At 41.4% G+C, this 16,199-nt stretch overlaps 2 protein-coding genes across 2 annotated transcripts in view; both read right to left on the bottom strand.

Annotated features, from left to right (window-relative positions):
* Window positions 1-3,721: 3,721 nt before the first annotated feature.
* dmrta2 (DMRT-like family A2) lies at window positions 3,722-7,764 on the bottom strand. The gene is made up of 2 exons (XM_077717709.1): window positions 5,950-7,764; window positions 3,722-5,254 (listed from the first exon to the last, which is right to left on the bottom strand). Exons 1-2 carry the CDS (start codon window positions 6,395-6,397, stop codon window positions 4,278-4,280), a joined length of 1,425 nt encoding a protein of 474 aa, XP_077573835.1. The 5' UTR covers window positions 6,398-7,764; the 3' UTR covers window positions 3,722-4,277.
* Window positions 7,765-15,112: 7,348 nt separating this feature from the next.
* The window catches only part of faf1 (Fas (TNFRSF6) associated factor 1), a 42,390-nt gene continuing 41,303 nt past the window's right edge, over window positions 15,113-16,199 (bottom strand). The window contains exon 19 of the mRNA XM_077718004.1: window positions 15,113-15,736. Within this exon, the coding sequence (XP_077574130.1) occupies window positions 15,653-15,736 (84 nt within the window). The 3' untranslated portion in view covers window positions 15,113-15,652. The remainder of the gene's footprint in view (window positions 15,737-16,199) is intronic.

Genomic DNA, 16,199 nt, shown 5'->3' with positions numbered 1-16,199 from the left:
TTGTCATATCGGCCAGTCCTACTATGAACTCCATCATGGAGATGAAACGTACACATTCTGCATAGGCACAGCTTGACACTATTCCAGGCATAAACTGTCTCAGAGTGGTTGCCGTTAGGGGGCCGGCCGGTCCAAGTGGGAATACAGAATGCGTTTTTGTCGACCTTGGCCGACTTTGTCAGAAATACACAAAACTTCACGGCGTGGCGATAATTCACAGGAATGACTGGGAAATGCATTCATGTATGAGACTGAAAGGACGATGATAGGTGGTTAGGAGGAGCGCTTCTACACCAGAATGAAGAAGGGAGCCTTCCAAGGACAGATGGGAATGAGATTGGTCAATCAATACCATCCAAGGGTGTTTTGTTATTACCGCAAAGAGCGAGGAGCTCTGGTTTAACACTCGTCTAACTACACATACTGAGCATTCATCAAAAGGTACACTAAAGTAGCTCGAATGCACGCCCAAGTAACCTTTATCATTCGTGTGATTTGACAACAGTTAACCTTAAACTACTAACCTTTGAGCTTCACTTTCAAATGTCTTTTTAATCAAAGGATGAGCAACTTTTAAGGACAGTAGCAATGACAGATGCAAACATGACCCTATTTCTGCCTTTGATGACAAACTCTTTTGCTTAAATTCCAAGAAAATCACCATTACTATGGAAACCTCCATCCATTACTAGTCTGGTGGATACCTTTAAATGGCGCTGACACTAAACAACCGACAGATGGCGCTACGGTCTTTTGAGAGGAATAAAATCAGCTTCCATTATCTCATCTCATTTTCTCAATCGCTCATTAGGGGGTGCTGGAGCCTATCACAGCTGTCCCAGTGCCAGAGGCAAGGGACACTCTGAATCGGTGGCCAGCCAATCACAAGGCACAAGGTGACGGACAACCATGCACACTCACTCATAACTAGGGGCAATTTAGAGTGTCCATTCAGCCTACCATGCATGTTTTTTTTGGAATGTGGGAGGAAACCCAAAGGAAACCCATGCAGGCCTACTGAGAACATGCAAATTCCACACAGGTGCACATGACCTGGATTTGAACCCAGGACCCCGGAGCTTTGAGACCAATGCACTCAATCTAAATATATCGTCCAAAATAAATGTTTGTAGACATCGAGACTGATTTGAGAAGTTAAAGAAAAAAAACAGCGGGGCTCCCGCTGATGAAATGATGTGTGCACATAGTTATTTATTAGAATTGTTTTCTGATTCACTTATCCTCACCTTTTCACCAATCTGGGGGTCCTACAAGTGCAATCAGGTGCTTCTGCAGAAATATCGGTTGGAACAAAAACCTAAACGCTTGACATCCATTTTGCAGCTGACTTGAAAACACTGTGTACAGGGAATCTAATCATTCCTTATTATTGCTTTCTTCTTGTCTCCCACCACACAATCAATCACACTACACAGTGCATTCTTACCTTTCTGCAAAGGAACAGCATCTGTGAATCCAAAAGCCAATGCTAGTATTGAAATAGTCCAAAGCAAGCAAGGGTCAACAAATGGGGTCTTCGAGGGCCTCTATCCCATCTTTTTCCCCACCTCCTTCCTCTACTACTTGAATCAAATGATCAACTCAACAACAAACTATCCAAAAGTCTGATAACGATCCTGATTATTTCATTCTGGTGTGTTAGAAAAAAGACCAACAGGAAACTATCAAGAAAACGGATAACGATCCTGATTATTTCATTCAGGTGTGTTAGAAAACAGACCAACAGGAGTAAGTGACCCCCACACTACTAAAGTTACTATTGTATTCTTCAGATTATAAGACGCAAGTATAAAACGCTACAACCAAAAATGAACAGGAAAAAAGTACATAGAAGTCATACTGGAGTATAATTCACACTTTAAGGAGGCCAATTTTTGTATTCATTCATATTTTGGACCAGATCCTCTCAAAGGTCACAGGGGTGCCGGAGTCTCAACTCACTATGGGTAGCAGGCAGGGTCCAGCCAATCGCAGGGCAGAAGGAAATAGACAGCCATGTACGCCCACATTAATATCTAGGGGCAATTTAGAGCCTACATTGCATTTGTTTCTGGATGTGAGAGGAAATTAAAATACCTGGGGAGAACATGCAAAATCCACACAGTGAGTACTAACCTGGGATCGAAGCTTTGACTCCAAAACTGCGAAGCCGATGCTCTAACCACGCTTTCATCGTCCAGCCGGCATTTTTTTTTATTTCATCAGTAACCTAGAAAAAAAGAATTAAATGAACAACAACACACTAAGTAGGCCCCTATTAATGTAACATTTAGTTTTTGGAACAACTGTATCCTAAAGGGGAAAAAAAACAATCCCATGTATGTCTTAAAAATTGGATAGAGCTGAAAATAAATACCACCCTGGTCTCGATTGTTGCTCATTCACTTCTCGGAGATATGAGACGTGGGAGATATCTCATCTTTCTATTATTTCATTTTAGTAATTGTCTTGTTTTAAAATTACATTTATTATTTCCAGCATATTCATACAAAGTGACAGCACATTTGAAACAGACTTGATTGAGCACTTTCATGTCACAAAAGATGACATGTCAAGCATGTCCTCATACTAAATGCAATATAAGATTATACATAGAGTTGGAAAATAAAGAGATACGAAAACTAAGTGATTTTTTTTTCCCTCCTCAAAATAACACCATTAGTTCAACTTTTACAACATTAACATTTCATAAGGGGCTCATATGCGATTAAAATAATTTAATGTTACTGTAAAAACAGGAGTGTCATTTGACAAAAAAGGGTTTTCCTTGTCATTTTCTATCTTGCACAAATGGCATGAGAATGAAAGAATAAAAATAAAATGGATGGCCTCTTTACAAAGCCATTTTCATCATCAAATAAGAAATCAATAAAGATTTCCATCTTTTGCCTACAAGCCAGATTTGTGTATTTACTGTCGTCCTACAGCCAAAAACACAAGACACATTTTTTTTGCCAAGATTCAAACACTTGTGGCCACGAATAACTATGGAATGTGTGTTGAGGGCAAGCTGTGTGAACATTTACTTAATCGGCATCTGAAACATTCAGCTTTACAGTCCATGTACTAGCACGCTTTTGTTTTGTATGGCTGCCATTGGCTGTGATAGCCATCAAATGAGCTGGACGACGTCTATCGCCGTCAGAGGTGATTGAATTTGTGCGCAATTAAGTGGTTTCCCTTCATTCTTTACAGAAAACTTATTGAAATACAATGATTTTTAAATTATGTTTAGAGTAATTATTGGGGCTGCATAACCTGCGTATAGGTCTTTGTTTTCAGTTTAACAATTGTATTATGTTAAAAATTGGTTTATTTGGGTATTGCTAAAGAACAAGTATACAGGGGGGAAAATGAGGTCGGTGCTAATTTACACAGAAAAATTAGGAGTTTTGGAGATAGTCCATACATTCGTTGATTGTTTGTTCCTGACAAAATAAAGTTAACATTCTACTAATTTGCCTATAATTCAAATTTATTAATCTATAAATGCATTTATTCATTTATTTAAATTATAATTAAACACTGACAAATAATAGAAGTGTAAGAATAATAAATCATTTTAAGTTTTATGAAATTCCCAAAATAGTTACCCTGAAAATGGATAAGAATGAAAACTATTTAGAATATTTTAATAGATTTGGTGGGGTACTTTTAACAGACTTGAGAATGTAAAAGAACCTGTCTAATGACATGGAAATACTTTCCATAGTTTTCATTGTCTTTGAATTTAAACAGAAATTGTGTCATTAAAAAGGAGTGCAACAAAGTCACAATACTCAGTACTGACTTGCAAACGTACTAGGACATGAACTATAAACTGGAATTTCTTACATTTAAGCACAGTATACTGTTCAAACTATGCATAATGTAACATGCACTGGCTGAAACTGTACATTTGTTGAGTAAAGTTCACTTGTATTTAACGAAATATTTTACATGTGTGTGTCATCTTTTGCGTACTATTTATTTTCAACATGTGCAAGGCATTTTAATGGAATCATTAAAAAAAAACTTTGTATATAGTACTCATTTCTTAAAAAGAATTATCTTGTTTTCATAAACACTTGGGCCTATCACACTTGTTTTTTTATGTTGATCATGATGGTAGTATTTAGTGTGTATTTTTTTTTAACTATAAGTAGCATCGAAGTAATATGCATGAAAGAGGGTGTGTGGAGAGATCCGTATTTATAAGGATTATTTCGAAGTGTATAAGGGCTGAAAGGACTTTCCGTGTTCGAGTCCGGCTCCAGTCACTGTTTGTCCGGCGTGTTATTGACCAGAGGCCCGTAGAGCCCTCCACCGTAGCCCTGCTCCTTATGCAACATGGTCCTGTCCCGGATGAGGTCGCTGAAGGCATATTCCATCGGAGGTCGGAAGCCCAGCGCGGGCATGAGGCCCGCGGTCGAGTAGGGCGTCATGAAGGCCAGGCCCCGGCTGTGGGCCGAGTAGGCCAAGCGCAGCGGGTTGAGTCCCAGGTGGGTCCCCAGCGGGTAGGCACTGGGCTCGGCGCCGAAGTGGGGGGCGTTAGGCTGCAGGGGCGAGAAGGCCGAGCGGTTGCTGAGGGCCATGGTGCCGGGCAGCATGGGCCGTGTGGGCCGCGTGGGCGCCGGAGCCGAGGACGAAGAAGTGGAGGCGGAAGTGGAAGGCGGCGGCAGCGAGCTCTGCGGCACTCTATCGCCGCCCCAAGGCTCATCGGAGGCGGCGGCCTTGTGCTGCCCCGCCTGAGCCGGGTTGTTGAGGATCTGCTCGATGGCCTGCACCACGTCCTTCCCGCAGCCCTGCAGGACCAGCTCCAGCACGCTGCGCTTGTGGCTAGGGAAGACCCGGCTGAGGATGTCGAGGGCGTGCGTTTGCCTGGAGGAAGGCGAGGGCGACGCTTCTCGCTCTTCCCGGTCGGTCTCGGAGCCGGAGTCCGAGCCGAGGGAGCTGACGGAGCGGGGGGTTTCCCCGCCGTCCTTGGAGGGCTTGCCCCCGGCTGCTGTCGCCACTGCAGTCGCCGGCGAGTGGGTGAAGGACTCGCTGTCGCCGTTCTCGGAGCCGGAGCCACAGCCAGAGCCGCAGCCGGAGCCCGAGCCTCCTCCGCCCCCCGTGGGGCGGCCTTCCGGGGATGACATGCCCGGGGCGGAGTCGCTCTCAGCGGGCGTCTGCTTGCCGCCGGCCTGCTGCGGGGTGGAGGGACCGGACGCTTGACCCTTTGGGAATAATTCGAACTTTTGCCCGCTGGAATCTAAAGAGAAAAGGTCCATTAAGGCAAGAGCGACACACACTTTGACTTCAATACACCGTCGGTATAAATGTGATATTATGAGTTTCTGATCTATGGTGGAGTCGTTTGGGTTAATCATTTCAGGGTTTTGGGGACAAAAAGGGCTATTGAAATCCGATTGAAAATTATGCTTTACTATCGTTTATAGCTGTCATAATTAAAATGTGTGTTTTGCATCTAGGCAGCATTTAAAATGAACACAGAATAACTATTAATTCAGTTCATTGTGCAAATGCTTTGTGTGAATATATTTGGGGAGTAAATTATGTACATACGCAAATACAAACACACCAATAAATATTTTTGTACATTTTCGTATTTTTTTAAATAACTGCGGGTATGAAAGTAATTATTAATTCAGTGTGTAAATATAGAGGGGGAAGAAGCAACAAAAACTTTAAAAGTATGTATATGAAACAAATGTTTCAGGATACAAATTGATGTGACAACCAGTCACGAAAATTCTATACATCCTTTCGCTATACTTACAGTACGTTTATTAATCAAATGGCACAATGGCTTCTAAAAAATGAAAACAAATATTTGTTATATTTTTAATGGAAATTTCGTTTAATTTCGACTCATTGCAGTTAAGAAGTTGCGTTTCTTTTTCTTCCGAGATTTTATTTATTTTGTTCTGTTAGGTTAGGACTTACCAGTAGCGACGGCTTCTCCGGCCACCGAGGCAAAGACTTGGTAGCTGGGCCTGGGCGGGATGATGCCGTTGGCGGCTGCCAGGGCCAGACCCTCGGCTGTGCCGTAGAGGAGCTGCAGTTCCCGGGCTTCGTTCTCCTCCTGCGCCTGCTGCCTGCGGAGCGCCACTTGCGCTGCCATGACGCGCTGCCTCTCGGCAATCAGCGTGCACTTGGCGCACATGCAGTCCTTCCAGCGGCAGTAACGCTTGTGGCCCTTGAGCGCCGACACTACGCCGTGGTTGCGGCAACGAGCGCACTTAGGCGTGCGCGGGTACTTGTCGGCGGCGCGCAGCAGCAAGGGCGGCCCGCGCAGCAGGTTGCCGGCCATCGACACCGGGATGGAGGTCACGGTGGTCACCTGCGACGGCGCCGAGCTCACGGCAGAATGCATGTCCGGTCTCAGATCCATGATGGCAAAGGGGGTAAAAAAATGAAGACTAGGCGAGGGGAAGCGAGTCTCAGGTGGAGCGGAGCGCCTTCTACTTACTTCATGGAGCGAGAGAGACAAGAGGGAGGAAGGGAGACACTCTTGGCGACCCCCCCTTTGCCCGAAAAAAAAAAACACTCAAAAAAGTGGAGCTCTCTCCCGTGGGTGAGACACTAACTTCCTCCACAGATCGTCAGTGGCTACTGAGCGCTTTCTCCCTTTACTATTGTTGCAGCCGTCGTTTTCATTAGCGCAATTTGACAACAATGTGGCGCCTGTCATTGGCCAAAAGGGGAGGCGGCCTTCCCATTGGCTGTCGAGCTTTTTCAACTGTGTCCACCTGAGTGTTCTTCTTTCATTTTTTTTCTTCCATAACGCCCATTTTTAATAAGCAACTCCAAGATGTCCAGGGTTAAGAATGAAAAGTTCCCAAATTGAATGTGACATGTTTTCAAAAAACTCGAGTGACTTTTATCCAAACTTCACAGGTTTTGATATTTAGAGTTTCTCTCATGAAATATGATCTTGCCTTTCTATCATCTTCCGATAGGTAAGTGTCATCTATTTCTTTTTCAAAATCATACTTTTTAAATCATTTCACCCACTTGGAAAGGTTTCTTGAGTGTCATGTGATGGTCAATGACACCTAATATTGATCAATAATAATAAATATTTTCATTGCAATTTAAACTAATGCCCATTCAATTTCAAACTTTGTTTAAAAAATCCAAGCCCTATTAATAAACTCAATTCTATGTATTGTTATTATTTAGTCGGTCCAGAATGTGTCGCGACTGGTGAATCACTTCATGTACTCGTCAGTAACTGTAGTTTTATTTTCATAAAACTACATTTTTAAAAAGTTTTTCCCCTTTCTTTGTCCTTTTGTCATTCAGTCACGTTTGAAAACATGAGAAATGTAGTTTTTCCATTTTTTCCTGTATGCCTAAACACAACAAGAGAATAGTCATGATTGTGTCTCATTACAAGAAGAGTTGACCAAAGAGTGAGCACGTCTGCGCATGCACACACGAACAAAGCACTGCCAAAGGGCACCTTGGCAGCCCAAACACCTGTCATGCACCTTCCTCACCTGCTCAGCCGAAGATCAAGGCTCTCTGCACAGAAGAGGAAGAAGAAGAAGAGAGACAAAAACGTCCCTGGCTGTCGTCTTTGTTGACTCGGTGAATCACTGTAAGCAAATGCCATCTGTTTCCTCATCTGCACCTTAATTACCCAGCCAACAGGCTAATGGAGACGATATTAAAACGACATCTTTTTGACATTCAAAGTAATTAACCACTGCTTCGGCAGGATGAAATTGAGAAGAAAAAAAGATCCACTCCTGGTAGAAATGCGTCTACTGAACATTTTCATGTCGATGGTATTGTAAATTTGTTTTTTCAAAAATAATAGTCCAGTGTTTGAATGTTTTAGACAGATTTTGACCAAGTTTAATTGGTGAATAATGTCAGATTTGGATGACTAACTAATAACTATATCTTGAGTTTATTTTTTTGTCAAAGTCAAATAGAAGCGTAAACAATTTTCACGTGTTAGTAGTTTGTAATAGTTACAAAATTAGGTACAGCTTATTTTTTTAAATTGCCTTTTTTGTTTGAATCCATTTTAAAGTCATTAATTTAGCTTTAGTTGATATTGTATGTCTGTATTTCTAATTATATTAATCCATGCAATAATAATTCACAAAAAATGGTAACTTGGCCTACAAAATGTTGAAGGCCAAATGTCTCCATTTTTGAATAGCTGTCCATTATAGACGTCTGTGCCTGAATGGGTTAATAATGTCACCCATTTTTGGCACTTCAAATTCTCGATCGAAGATTGGGAGGAGTACAAATTTCGAGGGAACAGAATCAAAACAAATACTCTAATATTATGATTGTGAAATAAGACAAAAGCAAAATACAGGGTGTTCTAAAATGTTTGACCCCACTTCGTAGGTCAATCATTTTGACAATCTTTGTTGGAATTATCTCAAATTTTCACATCTTGTATGGAAACGTTTCAAGTTATTCTTATCTTTTCCGGCATTTTGCATATTAGAGTATGCTTGGACAGTGGAACAGGTTCGTGAAGCCTTCCTGCATATAGGCCAAGGAAGCGTGTTGGGAAGAGCAAGTGTGGAAAGCCACATTCCAGCTCTTTTTTTCCACTTTTTTTGAGGTCATTCCAACAAAAAGCATCAAAATTGTTGGCCTATGAAATGAGATCAAACATTTTGGAACACCCGTATAATTGCCGTGACAGCTTGTATTAAGGTTATGGTCTTTCTACTGACTATTAATACAAATGAATGACTGAAATACTCATTTGTGGACAACATTGGATCTTATCCTGAGATATTTTGTTAGTCATTTAACAACGTTTGCATTCAAATGCATTAAAACGGGTGTAAAGTGTTCTCATTTTTCAGGGGGGGGGGGATTAAAGGAAGTACATTTGAGAGTAAATCATTATTATATACCTTTATAGCGCATCAACCATTGTTATTATTAACAATTCTAACATCAGCGATCGATTCAACGAGCATGAAATTAAATGAATACATTCTACTTGCTAGGACTTAACCAAACAAAAGTAGAATCTTCTTTTCTGTCCAAGTGCTACTCTAACTAACGAACGACTTAACTACGGTCAGGCAGGGGGGAAGGAAGGCAGGCCGGCAGGCAGCCCGGTCGGGGTACAGCCCGGCCGGGCTGACATCAGCGGGAGAGGCCGCTCCCCATGGCCGCACATCGGGGGTGCGGGACAGCGGAAACATGCTGCTACATATGTCGGCTCAAGCATGGGCCTTTTGTGTGAGAGCAACGCATCAATGCCATGAAAGGCCGGACGCACTTTGGTGGCTGCATAGGCCTAATGAAGCGCTTCAAAGACCATTGGCGGTGCGCAGTCACTTTTAATGCGCAGGGGGCTTTTTTAATTGGGGCGTAGAGAGAATGGACGCTGTAATCCCGATCATAATGCCGTTTTTTTTCAAGGGACTCATCAAAGGCTTAGACCAGGGGTGTCAAACTCTTTGGTTCGCGGGCCACATATGTAGCCGCTAGATTGCTTGGGGGCTGGACCAATTTATTATTTTTTTGGGCCATATAAAGGTTACTGAATGACCCCAGTCAAAATCGATAGGACATCTGATAACGTCAAAGGTACTGGAAGATGAGCATCTCCTGCTAGTTAAAGTGAATTGGTTCTCTATTGTTGTCAATGGCAGGCAGTGATTCTATTTTGAGCCAATTTCTTATCATTTTAAGATACTTACAGGTCAGTTACTTTAAGTTTTGGATCATTTCCTACTGATTTGGGGGGAATTTAGTTAGAGGCTACTACTTGTGTTGGTCACTTTCTGCTGATTCTTTTGATAGTACCAATATGACTGCGGATGAGAAATTGAGTATGATGCAATACTGTACACAGGCAATGACAACTCACAAAATTCTAATTCTACAGCGCCTATGTCAGAAAAAAAAATTCTGTATGTGCAGTATGAATAAGCTACAAAGTCAGAGGGGAAAAAAACAATAACTGTAGAAATCAATTTGAACTTGTTGTTCCCAACACTGACCCTTAATATAAAAGAAAATGTAATGCAACTCATTTGAGGGGTAAGGGACTACTTTTGGCTATTAACACTTATCATACAATTATAATAAATTCTTAAAGGCCTGGCGTTCACACATGTGGGCATCATATCTGGTATTTTGTAGACCACAATATTAAAATTAGGAAATGTACAATTATGGGCAACATGACATCAAATTATGTATGTGAAGGGCAGATTATTATTTTTATAATTCTAAATTGACCAAATATCAACAGGAAATAAGACAGAAATGCTCAAATCAAAAGGAAGTGATTCGCAGGAGTTTACTGACCACGAAATAACTAAAATATTTTATCAATAAAAAAGTGTTGATAAATACTACGAAATAACATAAATATTTGTATCAATTAAAAAAAGTGTTGATAAATACTAAGTTTAAAAAACTGAAAAACACTGTTTATGGCCTCCAATATCAACAATAGAGCTCCAATTCATTTAAATGTTGAATGCTATCTTTCAATGGCCTTGACTACGCCTGCCTCGATTGCCAGGGAGGACTGGCAGCGACCATTCACAGTCCCAATCAAGAATGATTGGACGTGTAGCGCCGTCAACGGGAGCCAGTGAGTTATACGAGTAGCCTAAAAAAAGGGTTAAGATAAGAACTTTAATGTCGAGTTAATTAGAGAGCATGTATGGCGTATGAATATTTTAAACACACACAATGGCGTTTTGAGGCCTGGAGCTATCTTGGCGGGGATTATCTTTGTTTAATGAATGGGCTACAAGTATTCATCAACACGGCCAGATTATTGGACTTCAGCTCAAGGCATAACTGCGGTGTGTGTGTATGTGTGTGTGTGTCTAGCCAATTAAAAGGCGCACACACACTCCGGCTCTCCACATCTGCCTCCCTTTCTGCGCTGAATAGAGCCTCATTGATATCACAGATGGAGGATGTCTTTCTTTTTGCGGGAAATTTGAGCAACACTTTTGTCCCAAATCCAAACTCAATGTGTCGGCGCACAATGGCGTTGCCTTTGAGCGGGACCGCTTCAATTGGCCTTGTTTTTGAAACTTCAAGTGTTCCGCACAAAGGCTCGACACTCCTAAATGTCACTGCCGCCACGGTGTATGTGTGTGTGTGTGTGTGTGTGTGTGTTGGGAAAATAGGAAGGGATTTAAGTATTGGCTGCCACTGAAGGCAATAGACGTCAAATCCATTTGCAGGGAGGGCGGCAATGAAGTATTATACGCTGGTCCATTTTGACTTAATAATGGTTTTAATGTCTAGAACTGTGCATTGTAGTCATAGAGTTAAGGTTAAGTTAAAAGTACAATATATACATATACAGTATTTTATGTGCTATATTTAATTTATATACTAGTGAAAGAAAGTGCATAACAAAGAGAGGATAAAAGTAAAAATGAATTCATGAGTTTAATTCATCACATTAGACTATTTTTTCATGTATTAATCTATGAGAACAAAATATTTAAATGTAACTTGTTCATAACCGTATTTTATGCCAGACATTCATTTTTTAAAAGATCATTTCAGCTTCCTAAAGGTCAATAAGTTTTAGTTTTTTTGTCCAAATAAAAAATATTACAGAAGGATATTTTGTATTTAAAGCAGGAGCCCTATTTTATTTGACCCCTAATGGGACAATTTGGGGATGAACAAAAGGTGTGAAGGATTTCTTTTAACATTACAAGGTGTGAAGAAAAGGATGCAATTTAATAAACTTCTCCAATTCAAATAGACAAGTTTTTCTTTAAAGCCAATCAATATCTAGTACAAAGAATGAATATTGACTGCAATTAATAAATAGAAGCCTGAAATGTTAAAAGTCCAGTTATATTGTAAGCTTGAAAAAGTCGAGTTGTAATCAGATTGGTTACAGCTCTGCGTGTGTTTGTGTGTGTGTGTGTGTGTGTGTGTGTGTGTGTGTGTGTGTGTGTGCGTTTTGTGTTTGCGAGCATGAGCATTGTGGGATGACCAAATAGACACAGAGTGAGAGAGGGCTGACCCCCCCTTTGTGCCGTGTCTCTAACAGTTTAAGCCTCCCAGATTTCATGGGCCACCAATCTCTGAGAAAGTAAACGACGAGCTGACCCTCCAAGTTTAGGCTAGTCTGGGATGGAGATGCCGCCATTGGGACATCCCCGCGTTTCCCTCTTCAAAAGGAGGGAGGGGTTACGGCTTGCGTCGGGAATTTGCTCCCCTCCGCCAGCCAGTGACATGCTTGACCCCAGTTGTCCCATCCCGATGGGACAACTAACTGGTTACGGGCATGGATGAAGACATCCAGCTCTGAGATTTGACTTTTGTGTCAAAGGGCAACTATTTGATGAGATTTGGTGCCAAAATACTAAATATAAAGGCTATCATAATCAAACTGCAAGTCCACAGAGAATCCTTATTATATTGTTTTGTTTTTTTTAATTATGAAGGAAGCCCACACCAGCAGAAAGGAGGGATTAGAACAGGGGTAGGGGAAGCTATGGCTCGGGAGCCCTATGTGGCTCTTTGGATGGGTGTATATGGCTCTCCGCCTTTTTAAATTATAATTTTTCTTCATTAGACTCTTCTGTATGCATACTCTCATTGATTAGCAATAGTGAAATAATGTTTTCAAAAGAATTCAGACTTTTTTTTACTTTCAAAGTGCTGAAATGAATAATAAATGCTCATATTTTCATGTATTTGTACTTTTAAATTCTGAGTATTGCTCTCAAGGAATAATGTTTGAAAATATGAATTGTTTATGGCTCTCTTCGTCAAAAAGGTTCTGGAAAGATAGTTGAATGATTCAGAAAACCACTGTTTTAACCAGAGAAGGAATTTACATGTACATGATTACATGGTGAAAAAAGTTATATTTGCATGCAACCCCTCGTATTAATGAAGCAATGAAATAATTTAAAAAACATTAAAAAAAATTAAAAAACGAGTTTTAGTGGGGCCATAACCAGTGTATCTCTATTATTTTAAATGTAATTAATTTCTTTTTATTAACAATGCGTTCATTCACACATGTATTTAATCAAAATTTCCACTTTGATGCAAACTCCAAATATTGAAAAAGCAAGTCCTTGACCTATTAACATTTGACAGAAAAGATTGACGTGAAGTATCATTATGTCTCCGTGGCATTTCCGAGTATGGGCAAAGGAACATGCCCAAACCTATGGAACGAATGGCGCTGCGTGATAAGCAACAGTAAACTTACACTTGACGGGAGATGCACTATGCACGCGCCGTCCCCCCGAGGAAGACTGACAGCACATGCACCTGTCTGACAGTTGCACAAACAGACTACACCTTAGCCTTAAGCGCCCGCCACATGTCCAAATGATTCCATAGAAAGCCAAGTCTCACTAGAACTCTTCAATGGTTATCACGGTAAAATTTGGAAACTCTTGGGAGTGAAGAATATTTTTCCAGATAATCATTTTCCAGATTCACCTGAGATGTGCGACCATATTGAAATCATTGGCTGGTATTGATGGTGACTGATATTAAATCAATTTTAACTAGGACGTCTGGTGATGGTGATTGACTGTTTTTAGTGAATTCCATGTGTATGAACCTAGTTGAACCTGTTAAAAATATTTGGAACTTATTTGAACATGTGAAATAACTTCAAGCATAAACCAAAATCCATGACCTAAATGACTTAAATTTCTGCATAACACAAAAAAATGTGCTCTGATATTTGAAATGATGGCCAAGCAAAAACAGCATTTAATTTGGAAGCCAATTTGGAAGAAAAAAAAAACCTCCTAAAATGTCCGTTCATTTTTACAACAAACAACTTCATGCCATCCAGCACAATTTCAAAAGTAAGGAATTGAAAAATAGTAGTTAAAATTCAATTCCTCAAAGACACTTTCAACAACAGTAAATCTAGCACCCCACGGGAACCCTGTTCAAAAGTCACCGACACTCCTATTATATTCATCGCGTGAAAATGCTGCAGAGTCATTCATAACTAACAAATGCATCATCCATCAGTATCGCGTCTTTCCTCCGACACGCACGCTTACTGAGAAATACGGAATTAATCAAGCGTTACACGAGTGCTGATAAGCAGACAGAAAGTCAGAATTCTCCCCCACGGCTCTTCCTCTAGCCTCGCCCTGCTCGCCTTCAGCCAATCCATCTCGTTTGGCCCGAGCCGAGGAAATGAGCACGTTAACGCCACTCATTCCTCGCGTGAGAAAGCAGACAAGCGGCGAATACGAGACGAGAACACGCGCAAGCAGAAGCAAGGAAAACACAGCCGTGACTGCGGATGACTACATGGATGGAAGGATTGACCTTCTAAACATTCCGAGACACAACAGGAAGGAATGACAGCGCTCAGCCAGATTTATCAGATAATTGTCTATTTCACCCGCAAGGATTAAGTTGAAGCCGCGAGAAATCATATTTGAGACGCGACTAATTCTAAACAGCTTCCAGCAAAATAAGCGCTAGTAAAAATGATTCGCAACACCATTTTTCTATTTTGTGTTTCTATCCTCTCCACTTTGTTGTGGAGATTACGGCTAATCAAAAAGGCCAAAAGCCAAATGATTGCCTTTTTCAAAAGCGAATATTTGTATTCCATTGTTGCTTGGGACTATTGTACATGTTTCTGCTTCATGTGTGCTAAGGTAGCAGCCGTTAAAAGATTCATATTACCCAAACATGGCAATTTTTTAGTTGGGCCTTTTTGCTTCATTGATTGAGTACGTTCACCATATCCAATTTCATATTTTGGTTTAACTTTTTTTATGGCTAAAGGGAAAGAAAAACCCTCTAAATAATGTTAAATGAATTTGAAAAACAGAATCGGTAATAGGAGGTATAAATATGGAAGAATATAATAGCTAATTAGTTCTCCCCAGGCCTGTGTGGGTTTCCTCCGGGTACTCCGGTTTCCTCCCACATTCCGAAAAAAAACATGCATTGACCATCTCTGGCCGGGAGACAGCTGGGATTAGCTCCAGCACCCCCTTCGACCCTCCTGAGGATAAAGCGGTTCAGAAAATGAGAATAAGGGGTGGAGATGGATAAATGGCAAACGGAATGAAGTATGATGGGTGGTTTCGGGGAATAGAAGCGGACATGAGACGTCTTGTCTCTTCTCGCTGGCTTTTATTGAATCTTTCAAACGCAAAAACCATGTAACAAAGGGAAAAACAGCCTCGTTTGAGTCGAATGCTGTGAATAACGGACTGTGGGCAGGGGAGGGGAGGCAAGTTTGTATTCCTGTGATAAAGGTCTTTCTAGTTAGGACCTCCATGCCGTCGCTGTGTTGTGTTTGAGGCCAAGTGATGACACACATCATGTGGTGAAGTATGTAAAAGAGCAAAAGATTTCCGATTGGGGGAAGCTGTAGCTTTTTTTTTGGAGGGGGAGCTTGGCTGTGTGCTTGTGATATTGTCTTTGCTCCTCTGTGCAACACGCTTACACCTGACGGTGGTGTACCATGACCAGGCCGAGGGCAGAGAAGCTTATTTGCACTTGAGTGTCACTGCATGTGCATGCCAGTGTGTGTGTGTGTGTGTGTGTCCATGAATGTTTGCGTGAGTGTCAGTATGGGTGTGTGTATATCGAGACCCAGATGGGTTTTGGGCCCGTGCTCGTGTGTTTGGACAGTTCTGTCAGTCACTTCTTACTCTTTGGCCTCCAGGAAGAGAGTCTCCTGTGGGAACAACTTGGCTTCCAATAGAGTTGAACTTGGATCCAACTGGGTGATCTGTGGAGAGGCAGGAGGAATATGAGACTGAGATACATTTAGTACCTCAAGGTATAGATACTGCCTCCTCATTTGTTGTTTAAACACATTTTTCGTTTGAATGCACACGTATTAGAACCTAATCCACGTGGAATGGATTCCTAACATTGCATTTCGGGAATCCGAGGAGCAAAAGAGTCGAACAAACCCACTCGTGCTGTTAATGTTGACGACTGAGTCGTTGCGAGAGTTAAGGTAGAACATTGTGTTTTGCTGGGCTTTAATAAAGACTCATTTGGTCAAGTTTAACCAATGAAGATGAGAGAATTATTTGCCACCCACCTCGGCGCTGATTAAGTTAGCTGACATGAAGGGGGTCCGACCTGTTTTTCTTTTTTTCTTTTTCTCCAACAATCTGACTCTCCTTGACACCCCGTGGGCCTCTTCGCTTATGTGAGCTAATCACTGGAGGGGTTGTGTTACA

The sequence above is a fragment of the Stigmatopora nigra genome, chromosome 5 (genome assembly GCF_051989575.1).
Source record: "Stigmatopora nigra isolate UIUO_SnigA chromosome 5, RoL_Snig_1.1, whole genome shotgun sequence".
Taxonomy (NCBI): domain Eukaryota; kingdom Metazoa; phylum Chordata; class Actinopteri; order Syngnathiformes; family Syngnathidae; genus Stigmatopora; species Stigmatopora nigra.
The sequence above is the reverse complement of the archived record's forward strand: the minus strand, read 5'-3'. Positions and strand labels throughout refer to the sequence as shown.